Raw genomic sequence first — 19959 nt, forward strand, 5'->3', positions numbered from 1 at the left:
TTACATAGATTGGTACACAGGGTTATACGTACACACACAGATACGTACAGAGATTGGTATACCAGATTATACATACAAAGGTACGTGCACAGGCTGGTACACATGGTTATACGTACATACAGATACGTACACAGATTGGTACACCTGGTTATACGTACCTACACATACGTACATTAACTGGTGCACATGGTTATCCGTACATACACAGATACATACATACATAGAGAGAGAGAGAGAGAGAGAGAGAGAGAGAGAGAGAGAGAGAGAGAGAGAGAGAGAGAGAGAGAGAGAGAGAGAGAGAGAGAGAGAGAGAGAGAGAGAGAGAGAGAGAGAGAGAGAGAGAGAGAGAGAGAGAGAGAGAGAGAATAGATTGGTACACATGGTTATAAGTACATGTATTTGTGCTCATAGTTATATGCACAGAACTACGTACATATTTATGGTACACACATACATACACACAATGTACACATCCAATGACATACATACATACACACGCAAACATACAGATACACCAAGCCCTCGCACATATACAAAAACTTACATAATTATACTTACACAGATACGTACACGATAGATTTATATGCACGTACGTATGTATGTAGATATGTATGTATTCTGTGTATGTATGCATGTGTTATATATGCATGTATGTATGTATGTATGTGTATTTTTCTATCTATTTAGGTACGTGTCTACCTATCTATTTATTTATCTATCTAGCAATCAGTCTATCTATTTACCTGTCTATCTCCCTATGTCAGTCAGTCAGTTAGTCTCTCTCTCTCTCCATCTATCTATCTATGTATCTACCAGTCCGTCTCTCTCTCTCTCTCTCTCTCTCTCTCTGTCAATCAGTCTATCTATCTATCTACCAACCAATCAGTCGATCAATCTATCTACTCACTAATCAATCAGTCTATTTATCTATCTATCCATCTATCTACCAATCAGTCAATCAGTCTATCTATCTACCCACTAGTCAATCAATCAGCCTAATTATCTATCAATCCATCTATCTACCAATCAATCAGTCAATCTACTTATCTATCTATCCATCTACCAGTCAATCAATCAGTCTATCTATCTATCCATCTATCTACAAATCAATCAATCAATGTACTTATCTATCTATCTACCAGTCAATCAATCAGTCTATCTATCTATCTACCTATCCATCTATCTATCTATCTATCCACCCATCTATCTATCTATCTATCCACCCATCTATCTATCTACCTATCCACCCATCTATCTATCTACCTATCCACCCATCTATCTATCTATTTACCTATCTATTTACTCACCTATGACGTCACATGAGTCTTTGCCCAGGATGAGGGGGGGAAGGGTGGAGGAGGACGGCGGCAAGATGGTCGTTTTGTTGGGCTGGAGCCAAAAACTCTGAGGAAAGGCACGCATCTTCATCGGCAACGGATCTGGAAGTCAAAAAACCACGAATGCATTTTTAAAAGTATATTAAAACTCAAAAAAATTATACAGGTGACTCAAGAAAAAAACGAAAAGGGCGAAAGAATGGGTGGCTGGTGTGAAAATATCCAACTCCCTTTACCAAACACACGCATCTTCATCGGCAGCGGATCTGGAAGTCAAAAAACCATGGATCCATCTTTAGAAGTATATTAGAACTCAAAAAAATTATAAAGCCGACCCGCAGAAGAACCAAAAAGGCGAAAGAATGGATAACTGGTTTGCAAATATCTAAGTCCTTTTTTAACACACACGCATCTTCATCGACAACGGATCTGGAGGTCAAAAAACCATGAATGTGTTTTATAAAGTATATTACAACTCAAAAAAAAGTATATAGGCAACTCGAACCCCCCAAAAAATGAAAAAGGAAAAAAAAAGGGATACCTGGTTTGCAAATATCCAACTCCCTTTTCAAAACACACGCATCTTCATCGGCAACGATCTGGAGGTCATAAAACCATGAATGTATTTTAAAAAGCATATTACAAATCAAAAAAAGTATATAGGCAACTCGAACCTCCCAAGAAACGAAAAAATAAAAAAAAAAGCTGATTTGAAAATATCCAACTCCCTTTCAAAACGTACGCATCTTCATCGGAAGAGGATCTGGAAGTAAAAAAAAAAATGAATGGATTTTTAACGGTATATTAGAACTCAAAAAAAAGTATACAGGAAACTCGAAAAAAAGGAAAGGGTAAAAAAATAGATGACTGGTTCGAAAATATCCAATTTCCTTTTCAAAATTCAAATTCACAATGATTTTTTTATTTGTAAAGGATCTGGATGTCAAAAAACGGTGAATATTTATTTAAAAATATATCAGAATAAAACAATACAAAAAACTCAAAAAAAAAAAAAAAAAAAAAAAGGGAAAAGGGGGAAAAAGTGGATGGCTGGTTTGAAAATATTCGATTCTCTTTTCAAAATTCAAATTCCGAACGATTTTTCAATTTCTAACAGCTCTGGAAGTAAAAAAAAAAAAAAAAATGAAATATTCTAAAAAGTATATTAGAACTCAAAAAAGGATATAGGAACCTTGAAAAAGAAAACAGTGAAAATAGGCGAAAAACGATTGGCTGGTTTGAATAAATTCGATTACCTTTTCACGATTCAAATTCCCAACGATTTTTTGTTTCTATCGGCTCTGGAAGTAGAAAAAAAAAATGAATGTGTTTTGAAAAGTATATTAAAACTAGAAAATGTATATTGGAACCTTGAAAAAGCAAAAAAATACGAAAAAATAGAAAAAATGGATGGCTGATTTGACGAATTTTTAGCCCCTTTTCTAAATTCAAATTCTCAACGATTTCTTACATTTCTAACGGCTCTGAAAGTTAAAGATAAAAACATGAATGTTTCCTAAAAAAGTATATTGTTACATCCATAGTCCCACACTGCCACAGGCTCCAACAGCAGTAGTTCAGCATAGGACGGACGCTGCCCAGTGAGTTGTCCTTCCTATTGTCAGTCTTTCGGTGTGCAACAACAAGATCGGCTTAGGCGTGGTAAATAAACACTGGCTTCCCTGGTTCGCGGTCTTTTTTCAGCAAATACTTACACTTAATGCTTGCCAACTGCACTTCACTGTTTTCACAAGTACCACAGCTATACAGGCCGCACTGACACTAAACTGCACTGAACTGCACAGAAACTAAAACTGAAACGAAACTGACTGACTGCCCTAGGCTCTTCCACCTCCTTAAATAGCCTTCCCTTCTTCTCCAACAATCTAGGACGTGCTGGTACCTGCCCCTAGCAACAACAGTTACCAAATCAGAGACATCCAAAATATGCCAGAGTTTTCTTACATTACATAACACTCAAAATACTTTAGCTGAACTAAAAAAATACATAATTTAACAATCACATAAATAAAAACATTATAGAAAAAGAGCATAAAATTTATTGCATCACTTTACAAAATACCTCCACTCACAAATAGAAAGCTAAATGGCAACTCTCTCGTAACTGAAAAATACGAGAAATACTGAGAACCTTCCAGTACTTCCTATCAAACAAATCACATTTATCAACACTACCCCCTTTTGTCGTCTTGCCAAAACTACAAAAGACTTACAAACATAATCTTTAATCCCTAACAATATATCTAATTATACACAAAACAGTCCTTCAATTTATCAGGTCTCCTATGCTGCATCTGACTACGTGCCTGCTCCTCCACACAGTCCCTTCCTCCTGGAAGGTCTTGATCCTCTTCTTGATGCACTTCTCTTGGGAAACTGTCACCATCCTCTTGTACTTCAGCTCATTGGTCCTCCTCAACATCCTCGGCTGTGGGTGAGCATGATCCGTCAGAGACATCCCAGCTGTACTGTCCTGGCCCATGGTACTGCCACAGATGATTCACAAGTAATGCCTTTGGGTGAGGCTTCCTGCCTCCCCGAATCAGGTACTTTACATTTGATAGGCGGTCCCAACACAGTGTAAGGCACATCCCACGAGCTCTGAAGCTTCGGTGACTGTCCCTTCTTCCACTGAGGATTGTATAACCAAACATTGTTACCATCCTTCAAGCTCACCTCACTTGCCTTGGCATCATATTTGCACTTCATAACTTTGCCTGAAAACTTTAGAGCTTCTTGCAGTTGATGATGTACCTCAGCCAGCCTTTCCTGAAGATGCTTCACATAACTGGAGGTGTCTGTAGGCAGCTCCTTGCCAGCTGGTCTTCCCATTAGCAAGTCAACTGGTAAGAGTAACCTGTGGCCAAAACATTAGTTTTGCAGGGGTGTAGCCAGCAGACTCATGGGATGCAGACCGATATGCCATCAGCAATGCAGGTAATTTCTGGTCCCATTCTGTCTGTCCCTCTATGCAGTACTTGGCCAGTTCTTGTCTAAGAGTCTAGCTGAATTTCTCCACCATCCCATCCAACTGTGGCCTTAGTGGGGTTCTCTTGGTCTTCTTGATCCCCAGTAATTTGTAGCACTCATGGAACACAGCAGACTCGAAGTTTCTACCTTGGTCTGAATGTAGTTCTTGTGGCATCCCAAAATGACAAAAAAAAACTGGTCAACCAACACCTGAGCAACAGTCGCAGCCTCTTGATTAGGGATGGCATAGGCTTCTGGCCACTTTGTGAAGTAGTCCATGGGAACACATATATACCTGTTTCCTCTTTCAGTGAGTGGCAGAGGTCCAGCGAAGTTCACAGCGACTCTTTCCATCAGTGCACCCACCTGGTAAGGCAGCAGAGGGGTGCAACCACGTTTCTTGGGTGCCTTCTTAGCATAGCATACATCACAGGCCTGACACCACTCTTGAACATCCTGCCGCATACCAGTCCAGTAGAAAGTCTGTTGCAGCTGACTTAGTTTTCTTCACTCCAAGGTGCCCACTAGTGATCTGGTAATGGAACTCATCCAAGATCTCAGACCTCATTTTCTTCGGAACCACCAGTTGCCAATGCTTGCTGAGGTCATCAGGTGTCTCCTACTGATGCTCCAGTAGTCCGTTGTTCAAACGAAGAAGGTCCCTCTGACTCCAGTAGCTCTTAGTCACAGGGCTGAACCTGGAAACCTCTTCCCAAGATGGTTGCACTGTACTCTGCTGCAGCCACTCCAGCACCGCTTGTAAATCTGCATCCTCTTCAAGTCCTCTTCATCTGACACTGGCCCTGTCACTACAGTACAGCGGCATATCTTGCTAAGATTTCCATTCCTACTACACTGCTTGCAATCTGTTCTTCCTTCTTCTTGCACGCTATCAATCAAGGTTCTCTTTCATTTCCTCACTGGTGGGGCTTCTTGGGAAAAAGTGGCTGGTTGTTGCCTCTTGTCATCAGCCTTTACTAATTTACCCTCATCTGTCTCATCTTCTGCAGCCTTCTTCTTGCCGTCCTTCTCATTTGGACAATCATAGCTGAAGTGTCCCACCTCACCACATGTCCAACACCCGTTTGTTGCAATTGTGGGTTTCCTTGCACGCTCCGTTCTTGCTCCTACTTCCATCTGTAACAATCCACCTTCCGATGTCCTGGCTTCTCACAATACCAGCAACTTTCTCTGATCGTCTGTTCTGTTTTCTACTTTTAGCAGTCCTCGCTATATCCTGGTTTTTCATAGTACCAGCAACTTCCTTCAAAATTTTCAGCTTCACGTACCTGCCCCGTTCTTGCCTTGAATCTCGCATTACCATCTGCCTGAAAAGTGAACGTACCGGACCTAATGTAGGACTCAAATTCTAGAGCCCTAGCTAGTGCTTCATGCATGCTTCAGGGTTGTGCCTGCTTCAGTTGCACTTTCAACTCTGCACTATCAAGAGAGTTGATGAACTGGTCCCTCAGAAGAATAGCCAACAGGTTACATGCGCTCCAGGTACGTCTTGTGTGCCATACTCTCCAGGTCATGAGCAAGCTGCTGTAGGAATTCTCCTCGAGCCCGTACACAGGTCCATAATCTAGCCCTGTAAACCTCAGTCTGGTATATGGTCCCACATCTTTGCTCCAGCACTTCCACTGACTGATAACAGTTCCTTTCCGTACTAAGCTGCACTGCCCTTTGCCTATCATCCCAATCATTCTGATCAGCAAGTAACTTAAACTGCATACGGTAAGCTTCCCAAGATACTTTGCCATCAAATTCTTGAGGTTTCATTTTAATTGGACCCCCATTATAGCCATGCACTTCACTGGATTGGAGCCTAACAACTGGGGCATCGTAATTAAGTCCAGGACTTAAAACTCCTACTTTCTGTTTATTTATCCTTGTAATGCTACCTTTAGATGCTTGAGATTTATCAAGATTCACCATACACTGTCCATTTTCTTCATATGCTACCTATACACTAATCTCAAGCTCAGCGGTGCAATATTTCTCTACAGTCTCAGTTCTCTCACTAATTATCTTCAAATGGCCGTCTACATGCTTCAGCTGGTCATCTACATGCTTCAACTGGCCGTCTATATGCTGTCTGCACTGTCACATTATTGCTTACCTCATACTTCTGCTCCTGTAACTCAGTGTATACTTCCTTTCTCAACTGTTGATATTCTTCCTTCGTTTCCCCCATGAATGCATCTAGCTGTCCTTGCATCTTCAGTTGTAATTCCCTCTGTTGTCCCTGTTATAAGTCTTGAAGCTGTTAGTATCGTTCTGTCTGTTCTTCGTTCTGTGCCTGTAACTGTTCATTGAGTTCTTTCCGTCTTTCATTCTGTGCTTGTAATTGTTCTTTGAGTTCTATCTGTCATTCATTCTGCTTGTAGTTGTTCTTTTGAGTTCTTTCCGTCTTTCATTCTGTGCCTGTAATTGTTCTTTGAGTTCTTTCTGTCCTTCATTCTGTGCTTGTAATTGTACACTTTGTCCTTGTAATAGCTGCATAACTGCAGCCAGCTATGCCTTCTCTTGCCCAGCTTGGCCTCTTGTCTGTACACCTTCTGCGTCCATGTCGAAGGTTAGACTCACTGCAGCACTTTTCTAATGATCCCACTCCTGACACCACTGTCACATCCATAGTCCCACACTGCCACAGGCTTCAACAGCAGTAGTTCAGCATAGGACGGACGCTGCCCAGTGAGTTGTCCTTCCTATTGTCAGTCTTTCGGTGTGCAACAACAAGATCGGCTTAGGCGTGGTAAATAAACACTGGCTTCCCTGGTTTGCGGTCTTTTTTCAGCAAATACTTACACTTAATGCTTGCCAACTGCATTTCACTGTTTTCACAAGTACCACAGCTATACAGGCCGCACTGACACTAAACTGCACTGAACTGCACAGAACCTAAAACTGAAACGAAACTGACTGACTACCCTAGGCTCTTCCATCTCTTTAAATAGCCTTCCCTTCTTCTCCAACAATCTAGGACGTGCTGGTACCTGCCCCTAGCAACAACAGTTACCAAATCGGAGATATCCAAAACATGCCAGAGTTTTCTTACATTACATAATGTTTTAAATGTTTTAGCATACAAACTGAAATAAAAAGTTACATAATTTAACAATCACATAAGAACATTATAGAGAAAAAGAGCATAAAATTTAGTGCATAAATTTACGAAATACTTCCACTCACAAATAGGATGCTAAATGGTAACTCTCACTCGTAACTGAAAAATACAAGAAAACTGAGACCCTTCCAGTACTTCCTATCTAGCCAATCCCAGTTCTCAACAATATGCGTCAATAACAGTATAAGGGATCCTCGAAATGTGCTCAGAATTACGAGAAATGAGATTCGTTTCCGAAATGGGTTGACGGTTAGATGTGAAATTTAAATCCTCAACGTTTTACTTTTAATGAGAGAGAGAGAGAGAGAGAGAGAGAGAGAGAGAGAGAGAGAGAGAGAGAGAGAGAGAGAGAGAGAGAGTTTACAAATAAATACAGATGGATAGATAAAGGAATATAGATGGATATAGATATACATATAGATAGATTAATACATATATACACATTCATGTTCATACAGATTACACAAACTTACATACATACATACAACAGTACGTACATACACATACACATGAATAAAACACGCACACAGATACACATACATAAGAACGTACATCTGCACATCCACACACACAGGTACACGCATACATCCACAAATATGGAAAATTACATTCATATACTTACATACATGCATGCTTACGTACACACAGATACAGATACCTTTAAATACGCACATAGCTACATGCATGCTTACGTACACACAGATACAGATACCTTTAAATACGCACATAGCTACATGCATGCTTACGTACACACAGATACAGATACCTTTAAATACGCACATAGCTACACACAATCGTACATAAATACATATATTCTTACGCACATACACCTACACATACACATGTACACACCAACATACACACGTACATACCAACATACACACGTACTTACATGAATATATATATATATATATACATATATATATATATATATATATATATATATATATATATATATATATATATATATATATATATACATACATACTTACATACACACATACGTACAAACACACAACTACACTTTAGTACGTACATACACTTACGTATATACAATAAATACGTACATACACGTACGCACACTCATCAATCAATACGTACATACACAAACGTACACATATCAATAAATACTTACAGTACATACACATACATACCAACATATACACACGTTCATGCATACATACACACACAGTACACACACCAACATATACACACGTACACACACATGCATGAATAAATACACACATACACATGTACATACAGATATACGCACACACGTCAATAAATACATACACACACGCACACAGTCTCCAAGGTCACAATATACACAGCTCTTTCTCCTTGTCTATCTACCCACCTATCCATCTATCTATTTATCCATTCGTCTATCTATCCATCCACCTATTTATCTGTCATTCTATCTATCTATCCATCGCTCTATCTATCCGTCCATCTATCTACCCATTTATCTGTCTACCTATCCAATTATCTATCTATCCATCCATTTATCTATCTATCCATCTATCTTTCCATCCACCTACCTATTCATCCACCCATCTATCTATTCATCTGTCTATCCATCCATCCATCTATATATCCATCAGTCTATCTATCAGTCTATCTCCCTATCTATCTATCTATCCATCTATCCAACTATCCATCCAACTATCTATCTATCCATCTATCCATCCCTCTAAATCTAACCATCTATCCATCCATCTATCATACACACATTCTCTCTCCGTTAACCTATTTATCTTTAAATGTCTCAGCTTCAGTGAGTGAGAAACCTAGTCCAATGGAGTACCATATGATGCTAGTCACGAAGAAGTGCTGTGTATGTATGTGTGTACTGTATGTATGTGTATTTGTCTGTCCATATGTCTGTATGTATATATGTATGTGTGTATTTGTCTGACTGTCTGTATGTATGTGCATATATATATATGTAGGTATGTATACACACACACACACACACACACATATATATATATATATATATATATATATATATATACACTGGTAGCAAAGATTGATATTATTCTCTGTTTGTGAATCTCTCATCTAGTATGGAGAGAAAGAGAGAGAGAGAGAGAGAGAGAGAATCGATTGACTAATAAACTGATGAAGACACACACGTGCTGTGCATACTTACACATACATACATGCACACATACATACACATTCATATAGACATACACCCAGAAATGCGTACATACAACCACACATACATACACACATAAACACAAAGACACATATACATAAATACACATATACAGACATCCATACACATACAGGTAAACACATAAAAGTCACGCATAAACATACACAAAGGTATACACAAACATATATACACACATATACATACATACACATACACCCCTCTATCTCACTGTCTATCTAGCTATCTATCTATCTGTCAGGCTGCCCTACCTCCAACTCCATTCTCCTCAATCAAAAAATACAAAAATAAATTTAAACTCCAAGGTCAGAAATTAAATGGCTACCAAGGACGGAATCGCACCCAGACCCACCTTTCTTAGCTTTGGGCCTGGTGGAGGGGTTGGGAGGGGGCGTGTCCCCCCCGGTTGCACCCTGGGGGGGGTCACTGACACTGTTCTTCTTCTTCTTACTTCCCTTTGAGGTGATGGATGCCGTGGGTGACTGCAGGCCGATTTGCTTGCTGTTGACGGGACTCCGGATATGCCTCTCGGCCCCTAGGGGGGTTGAGAGAGGAATACTACTTCCACCCACCGAGGGGCCGGGGGGCGTCGACCTAAGGGAGAAAAAAACGAAAGATGTTTGTGAGGTGGGGCGGAGGCCAACTTGGTTGTGGTCGACTGTCGACCATATTTGTTTTGAGAGAGAGAGAGAGAGAGAGAGAGAGAGAGAGAGAGAGAGAGAGAGAGAGATAGAGAGAGAGAGATGGCTTAGTCATGGTGTAGTGGTAACGACGCCTACACCTATCAACCCGACAAAATCTTCCACAGGTATACCCACTAATGTTTAATAATATTCAGCTTAATCCTGCATCATCCTTGAACATGCTTGGGGTTTCATTTACTCGGGACTTATCTTGGAAAGATCATATTACATCTCTTGTAAAATCTGCTTCCAAGAGATTAGGTGTGCTAAGCCGACTCCGTTCCTTCTTTACCCCTGCACAATTATTGACTCTATACAGGGGTTTTATCCGCCCCTGTGTGGAGTACAACTCTCATGTGTGGGGAGGCTCTCCACATACAGCTCTTCTCAATAGGGTGGAGTCAAAGGCTTTTCGTCTCATAACTCTCCTTCTCTTACTGACTCCCTTCAACCTCTGTCTCTTCGCCGCACCGTTGCATCTTTATCTCTTTTCTATCGCTACTTCAATCGTCACTGCTCCTCTGAACTGTCTGCTTGCATTCCTCCACCTCTACGACGGGCGCGTAGCACCCGTCTAGCAGCAAACTCTCATCCCTTTTCTGTCCAACTCTCTAATGCAAGAGTTAACCGTTACTCCCAGTCCTTCAATTTATGCAACAGGTCAACTCTGGAACTGTCTCCCTCTGTCTGTATTTCCTGCTTCCTATGATCAGTCTTTCAAACGCAGTGTTCTTGAAATGATCGGATCTTGAATTTGGCTCTCTCTTGTATTTTGTTTTTCTCTTGGAAGGAACAATAATATCGGGCCTACGGCCTTTGGTTCCTTCTTCCTCGCATAAAAAAAAAAAAAACTGTATCTAGAGATCCTGGGTTCATTTCCCGATTAGAGCGTCAAAAACTTCCCACATATACGCACATGCAATGTGTCATTCTCCAATATATATATATATATATATATATATATATATATATATATATATATATATATATATATATATATATATATATATATATATTAAAATGCATATACAGATAGATAGGGAGAGAGAGCGAGATGTACAAATGGATGGATGAACAGGACAGAGATACAGGTAAATAATGAGTTCGTTGACTATCTGCATCGTATGTCTCGTCGTCTGTCTACAGTACCTGTCTATTTATCTGTCTGTCTGCCTGTCTGCAAGTCTATCTGTTAATCGTTTGTCTATCGATCAACTACCTATCCATCTGTCTGTCTATCGTGTGCCGATCTGTGTATTACTACTTCTACTGCTACTACTGGAATCCTGTCCCTTACTCACCTTCTAAGGATTTTTGGATAATGATATGGTTACCACCCAGCGTAGTAAATTATTGGGTTACCTGAAGACAGCACTACATCGGGTGAGTGGAAGGTGCAATCGAAAATGACGTCATAGAATGTACGGTACTACTCCTGTTACTACTACTGCTGCTGTTATTATTTCTATTATTATTATTACTATTATTATTATTACTACTACTACTACTACTACTACTATTTTTTATGTGTCTGACTCTGGGCAAAGGCTTCAGGGCTTATTTCTCGGGGGCAATGGCCTATCCCAAGGCCCAGTAGTCTTTCTACACCTCCACATATCACCACACGGCGCTAACACCCACCATCCATACTGAATACATGCTAGGGCTGTCTCATACAGGACTGGTGTACTGGTATTAGCGGGGATATTTTTACATGTTGGCAGGTCTTCTAGTGGATCAGTAAAATCTGCCTTTATGAAATTCAAATCCTTAAACTGTTCCCTGCCCCAGCCAGGATTCGAACCAGGGTCAATGTACTGGTTGACGGTCGATTTTTTCTTTTTAAAGTAAACAATTTATTTAGGCTATGAATGTGTTGAATTATCCTATGATATAGTTAATTTAACAAACCAAAGTAAAAATTTGGAGATGTAAGCCTTCAAAGTTGCAGAAAAAGAGGTTGATGGCAGAGCAAGCCTCAAGTGGCTGTGACGTCATAGGCCACCAAGCCGGGAGACAAAACACAACTGTGATCCCCATAGAAGTTGTGGTTGTGCTGATTAGCCAAGCTTTGCTCTGTCATGGCCAGGTCAGCAAATAACCACCATTGGTGCTTTGTTCCACTGTGCAAGAACACAAGTAGAAGCACACCAGGCAAAAGATTCATCACAGTCTCGAGACGAAAACCAAGCAGCTGTGGTGGTAAGCAGAACATCGGTAGTACGCCGTCACAACAAGCAACTGTGAACTACTGCTGCGACGCGGTGCGAGGAAGTACTGAATCGGTGGTCACTTACAGAATCAGCAGTTTTAAATGGAAAATATTATAATTTTTATCACCATATAGGTTCATGTACACCTGATTATCTGAAATCCGGTAAAAAATTTGTGCTTAATGACTCTTAATAAAATAAAAAAATCAGGTTTCAGAGCTAAAACATGCTAAAGTTAGTGGATATTTCACCTTCAGATCATCAACACACATTGACCGACTTCCATTTTGAATAAATATTGATTTAAAGCACAAATAAATGTATTTACATTGTAAACCAATATTTACGCAAAACAAGTCTGTCAAGGCAAGTTGTCAAGGTAGAGGTGAAACACTTCTAACTTTGGCAAATTTTTGTTTTGAATCCTGAATTCTTATTAATAATCAACAAAATTTTTGATCGAATTTCAGCTAATTAGGTGTGTATGAACCTATATGGTGATAAAAATTATAATATTAATATAGCTTAACGTAACAGTCACTTGTCAAGCAAAATGAACCCTAACTTTGGCCAAAGTCATTGGTAAGGATGTGAAAATTTTATTCTCCGGATCAGACTGGCTGTTACTAAAAAGGCGTTCAAACATCACCAGTACATAAGACCAAGAAATCAGATAACCAAATACTCCACAGCGGTCTAGCTGTCTATGGTCAGGCCTATCTAGGAGGAAAAAACATTGGCATATTTCGGTCTTTGTGACATATTCCCTATGTATCACTGTCCAATTTGAGGGATATATATCCCCTGGAGTAAGGAGCTAGCAATACTTATATTGATTCAGTTCACAGATCACTTCATTACGACTTTATCAAATCTAATCTTGATGCTTCCGAGTTGTCCTACAGGTACTGTACCCGGTTGTCGCAAGGTTCGTCATCACTACTAGTCTCTAAAACCAACAAAATTCTTCACTAAAACACAAACACAGCACACTTCGTCTTTCTGAGAGCTATCACACTACATCTTACATGCCTATCATGATAATAACAGCTGAATATCACAGAAATCTTCCCTTTGCTGGAGTATGACACACAAACACTGTTGGGAGTGGCAGTCAGCTGTGACTCTGGTATGGGTTTTGACTTCTTCACAATGAGGGTGCATGTTCCGCCTGAGCTATGATAATCTCTAACTTTGATTGACAATGTTTTTCATAAATATTAAATCGGAGAGAAAAATATAATGATATTCCTATGATTATGAGTGACCATTTTATTCCTTTATGTAACAGCAGGCTGCCTCTCTACCAATTCAGCCACTGCTTCTTCCTTACTACTATTACTACTACTACTACTCTACTTCTACTTCTACCCACCTAAACTCATGGGCGTGGTGCTGGAATCCAGGCTGTCTGATGTAGGCAGGTTCAGATGAGGTACTGGATGCTCCGGGAGACCCGACAGCTTCATAGCCAAAGTCGACACTGCTCTCGTTGTTGTTGCTGCCGTTGTCCTGGTAGCCATCATGGGGGTCAAATTCTGTCACCGATACCCTCCGCCCAGCATACACATCCTGGTACACATCCTGGCTCTCCTCATCAGCGTCCTCCTGGCTGTCCTCCGGGCTTGGAGTCTGCGGCTTCCGCTTGGTGCTCATGTCTGCCTCCACCCCATAGCAGCACCACTCGATTGGCTGCCGCTATCTGATAACTTGTGTCTATCTGATACCTCCTGGCCAATATCCTGCGTTTCTCTAATTTCCTGTTTATCCAATATTTCACAGTCTGTACGAGAACATTTGTTGGTCCGATATTTTCTGTATCCGATAGCCTGTTTCTCTGATTATTTGTCTATCCAATATTTCTACATCTATACGAGAACATTTGTCGGTCCAATATCTTCTGTGTGTCTGACTGCCTGTGTTTCTCTGATTTTCTGTCTATCTGTTATTTCTTCGTCTTTACAAGAACTTTTTTCTGTCTGATAATCTGTGTTCACCCGAGCCAACTTTCCTCCGAGCTTTCTGTTTCCGGTGACTTCATAGCACGAGGACTCGATTTCCTGTCGCTGTCCAACAATTTCTATCCGATATTCTGTGTCTACCTGATATTACTGTTTATAACCGTTCATCTGATACTTTGTCTTCAGTATTTTCTGTGTCCGACAACTTTTGTCCGATATCCTGCGTCTGTCTGATAATTTATTCCCTCCAATATCCGACTATCTGTTTCTATTTGATAATGTTTGTGTGGTGTTTGTCTATCTGATATATCTCCAGCTATCCAGTCTTTCTGTTTTATGTCGATCCCAAAGCACCAGGACCCGATTTTCTTTCTCTATCCGATAATTTCTGTCCAATATTCTTTTGTCCGATTTTTTTTTTTCTGTCTACGTTTCTGTGTCTGTTTGCCTCTCCGTCTATCTATCCTTAACTGTCTGACTCTATCCAATTGTCTCTCTATATGTCTCTGTCTCTGTCTCTCTCTCTCTCTATTTGTCTCTTTATCTATGTCTGTCCCTCCATTTGTCTTTCTGTCTATCTATCTTCTTCCGTCTATCTCTCTATGTCTGTCTCTATTTATCTATGGGTCTGTCTCTGTCTCTCCATCTATCTGTCTGTCTCCCTTTCCGTCTGTCTCTCTTTCTCTCTCTCTATCTATCCCTATTTGTCTGTCTTACTGTCTATCTGTCTCCCTGCCTGTCTATTTTTCCGTCTGTCTGTCTATCTATCAGTCTCTCTCCGTCTATCTGTCTATCTATCTGTCTGTCTGTCTCTCTGTCTCTCCGTCTGTCTGTCTATTTCTGTCTCTCCTATTTCTCTGTCTCTCCTTCTGTCTGTCTATTTCTGTCTCTCCTATTTCTCTGTCTCTCCGTCTATTGTCAGTCTCTCCGTCTATCTATCTCAGTCTTTCTCCGTCTATCTATTTATCCGTCCCTCCGTCTATCTATATATCTATCTGTCTCTCCGGCTATCTGTCTTTCTCACCGTCTCTCTGTCTGTATCCGTCCAATACTCCTTGTGCGTGTGGGGCGGGGTCAGCGGGGCGGGGAGGGGCATGCTCTCCGGGTGCCCCATGGAGTCCACGTGTCCCCAGGCCAGGCGGGGCGGGGCATAGTGGTCAGTCAAAAAAAATCCTGGGTTCAGTTCCGGCTGAGGCAAGCAATTAATATCACAGCTCCTTAATCAGCACTTCTTCGTGATCAGCATCATTCCCAAGGCTTGGGGTTCAAATCCACTTCAGGGAAGCATTTAATTTATCGTTGGTCCTTAATCAGCACTGCTTCGTGACTAGCATCATATTATATTCTTATTCGTATTTTATCACTGGCTCCTTATCGTTATCAGCACTTCTTCGTGACTAGCACCATAATTCACAAAATTCTGGGTTCAAATCGACCTGGGGTAAGCATTTAAACTATTTGTTGACACAGCATTTCTTCTTGACTAGCAAGAGAGAGAGAGAGAGAGAGAGAGAGAGAGAGAGAGAGAGAGAGAGAAAGCAGTTTTAGACCAACTCTTCTTCGTGACTAGCATCATATCCTAGTATTAATTAGCTCAACAGAGAACGAGAATGATTGAAGGACAACTCTCTCACATTACCTATCTGCATCTCTCTGAATTTATCTCTCAGTCCATCTATCTGTGAATCTCTAGGTATCTATCTGTGAATCTCTCTCTCTCTCTCTCTCTCTCTCTCTCTCTCTCTCTATGTATGTACAGTATGTATCAGTCTGTGAATCTCTCATACCTCTCTCTCTCTCTCTCTCTCTCTCTCTCTCTCTCTGTCTCTCTCTCTCTATGTATGTATATATCAGTCTGTGAATCTCTCATATCTGTCTCTCTACTGATCTCTCTCTCTCTCTCTCTCTCTCTCTATGTATGTATGTATCAGTCTGTGAATCTCTCATACCTGTCTCTCTACTTCTCTCTCTCTCTCTCTCTCTCTCTCCAAAAAGTACTTCGTGACTGGCATCACATTCAAAGATAGATGAATCTACATAGACAGATACAGATAGATATTTATACATTAATGTTACAGATCTACCAACTTTCCACAGCACTTCTTCGCGACTAGAAAATCTTCACTTATGTTTCAAAATTAAAATGTCAAAGATGAACGGCTCCCAATCATCTTCATAATACTTCTTCGTGACTAGCATGTAATTGAAACTCATGTAAAGCCTCAATGGTTAGATTCACCTCCGCACTTCTTCGTGATTAGCAATTCCCCCCTACCGCATCTTGGCCACATGATCCACTGATACACTCAAATTTCAAAGATTTAACTGTTCTCAATCATTTCTATAGCACTTCTTCGTGACTGGCATGCAATATGTTTCAGAATAAAGTCTCCCACGTCAAATTCACTTCCGCACTTCTTCGTGACCAGCACATCCCCCTACCTCCTCCAGGACACAGAATAAACTGATGTGGGTTTGTACTTTGTTGGCCGAGGTTGTGTTGATGCGTTGCTAAGGCGCGTTGCCAGGCATGACGTCACTGCTGCCTCCACCCCCCCCCCATTCTCGTTCAGTTTTCTCTCTTCTTCGTCCAGTCTCTCATTCGTTCGATCTCTCTCTTGTTCGGTTGCTCTGTCTCATTCGAGTTCTTTCTCTCGTTCGGTTTCTCTCGCTCTGTTGTTCGATTTCTCTCTCTATGTATGCACGGTATGTTTCTTTCTCCTTGTATGTACTCGTATGTCTGATTATTATTATTATTATTATTATTATTATTATTTTAACACGGGGAGATGATTTCCCTGAGCTAGACCTTGACACATCACATAGCCCTGCTAGGTGACGGAGAGCGCTGCCTCTCCCAGCAGGTCAGTTACCCAGGTGGAGCGCGAACTCTAGACCTTTCGGTCTCGAGTCAGGCGCTCTACCACTGAGCCACCCTGCCTCCACTCGTGTGTCTGAGAATGAATGTACTATGGGTCACAAAAGTATCGGTGCACAGAGGGTCTGATGCCTCCCGAAAACGTTCGAACAACTGCTGACATTACCCACGTCTCACTGTGTATGAATAGTGTTTATATTATATAAACATAACATTTGTTGTATGTTTTCAAAAGGAAGGAAGGAAGGAATAATGGAGAACTAGCACCAAGCCATACTATGGCTGTTTAGCACTATGGTAGAAGGGAGCGGGGTAAACAATTATAATAAATGTGTGATAGAAAGTGCAGTCAGAAAAGTGATAGTACTGGAAATAGGAACAGTGGGAGAGTGACCTAGGAAATCAACTGTGCAGGCCTCCGGAGTGATGAAAGGAAGGGGAACGCTGCAAGACGTTGTTGGAATGTAGACAGACAATCAAGAAAAAGGTGACGGATAGTCATGGGGCAGTTACAGTGTGAGCAGACGAGCTGAGGATCATAGCTCATCAAATGACCAGGAGTTAGGCGGGTACGACCTAAGTGAAGACGAGCAAGAATTGTCTCCCATCGACGACTGGGGTGGGTTGATGTGTGCCAGGGAAGAACAGAGGGTTTAACACCATGAAGTTTGTTGTGAATTTTCTGGTCCCACGAGGATTGCCAGCGACTCGAACGAGGCGTGTTAGAAGTGGGAAACAAAGGCAGTAATGAGGCGGAAGGAGGACCTAGACAGGGAAGCATCAGAGAGTGCCAATGAGTCAGACTGTTCATTCCTTGTAATCCCATTATGGCTAGGAACCCAGCAAAAGCGAACCGACTTCTTCCTAACAGAACGACGAAATAGCCACTCCTGAATCTGGATGATCAGAGGATGAGAAGAAGGCGTGGTGTGTAAGGAAATGAGCACACTGAGGGAATCGGAGATGATTACAAAGGTAGAAGAAGAGAACCTTGGAAGAGATTTTAGACTAAAAAGAACAGCGTACAGTTCTCCAATAAGGATACTTGGAAGGAGGGGTCAGGGAACACAACAGCAAACCCAACGCCATGAAAAAATTTAGAGCGGTCAGGAAAGATGTGCGTAACAGAAGAGTGACAGGACATATATTTGTGAAAAAGGGAACGAAGGGCATCTGGAGGAAGAAAAGACTTAGAACAAGGGAGAGAAGATGGCAGACCACAGCAGGAGGCAGAAGTCAGGGTGGGAAGGAAACTGGATGTAGTGGAAGAATAGGAAGAAAGGTTAAATCAACAGACTGACGAAGGGTGGGGACGTGAATGGGAAATGGAAGATGGGAGACCGAGTGAAAATAGCATTGAAGAAGGCTTGGAGGACCAAGTAATTTATTCGTAGGGGACTGAAGGAGACGTGTATATAGGACCTGACAGTGAGAAACGAAGGACAACAAGAAAGGAGGGATATGCCAGCTTCAGCACAAAGATGTTGCGGGAGTTGACCGAAAAACACCAATAGCTAGGGAAATCGACCGAAAAACACCAATAGCTAGGGAAATCGACCGAAAAACATCAATAGCTAAGCGAAGACCAGTATGATGAACAGAATCTGGCTTTGAAACAGTGCGAGTGGAGGCAGAAGAATAGACCTGGCAACCATGATCGAGTTTGGAAAGAATAAAGACGTAGTGAAGACGAAAAGGTGTGACGCGATCAACACCCCACGAAAGATGAGACAGCGTTTGTAGCAAATGAAGACGATGAAGGGTAAAAAACTTGAGGGAAGAGATATGCGCATTCCAATTTAACGGAGAGTCAAAAGTGAGGCTAAGAAATGTTGTAGAGGATCGGTAGGGAAGAGGGATGTTATATAAGTTCAGAGAAAGCTGCGGTATGGTTTATGAACAAGTAAACTCACCGAACGGGACTTAGAGGTAGAAAAACAACGAAAACCATGAATTGTAGTCAATGTGGAGGCAGCATCGATGGCTGATTGAAGAAGGGATTGGAGTCGAGGCAGACCTATATCAGCAGCGAAAATAGCTAAATCACCAACATACAGAGAGGCCGAAAGAGAAGGAGGTAAAGAAGAGACTGTCACGGGGTTTTGTAGCTTTATGGCTTTAAGAATGCTTTAAAAGTTGCTTGTAAATAGGGGCAAAAATTGACTTGTGAAATCAAGCAGTAAGTTTTACTTTATGCCGGCTTACTTCGCCGATTCTCTAAGGATGAGAATTTATACACTTTCTCAACAGTACACAGCAGAGACTAATTACTCACACATGCTGTTTGTTAGTACTGTTAGCCTCTAGAGAAAGTGACTCCACCCCTAACAATCAATAACTGATGCTATTAATGATAAACAGGTTCTTGCCGGTGCATTAACTCCTGGCTGGCACAACGGATTTAAGCTTAATACAAAAGGACTGGCCTAAGTACCAGTTATGAATAATGTAAAGCGTCTGTGCAAACTAGGAGTGGCAACAAAAAAAGAGCTAAATGTGGAGAAATAAAACACGAGTTTAACTACATTGAGCTCAAAGAAAAAGAACTGTGAATTTACTGATTACACTGAATTAATTTTATGTT

The 19959-nt window shown here is 41.1% G+C and overlaps 1 protein-coding gene across 1 annotated transcript in view; it reads right to left on the bottom strand.

Moving 5' to 3' along the window:
* Positions 1-14275, bottom strand: part of LOC145411809 (uncharacterized) — a 25200-nt gene extending 10925 nt beyond the window's left edge. Inside the window, exons 1-3 of the mRNA XM_080281760.1 lie at positions 13912-14275; positions 9993-10234; positions 1308-1439 (exon numbers count right to left, since the gene is read on the bottom strand). Of these exons, the coding sequence (XP_080137886.1) occupies positions 1308-1439; positions 9993-10234; positions 13912-14192 (655 nt within the window). The 5' untranslated portion in view covers positions 14193-14275. The remainder of the gene's footprint in view (positions 1-1307; positions 1440-9992; positions 10235-13911) is intronic.
* Between the last annotated feature and the right edge of the window lie 5684 nt (positions 14276-19959).

The sequence above is a fragment of the Coenobita brevimanus genome, chromosome 11, assembly GCF_032717465.1.
Source record: "Coenobita brevimanus isolate Jiangsu-jjx chromosome 11, ASM3271746v2, whole genome shotgun sequence".
NCBI lineage: Eukaryota > Metazoa > Arthropoda > Malacostraca > Decapoda > Coenobitidae > Coenobita > Coenobita brevimanus.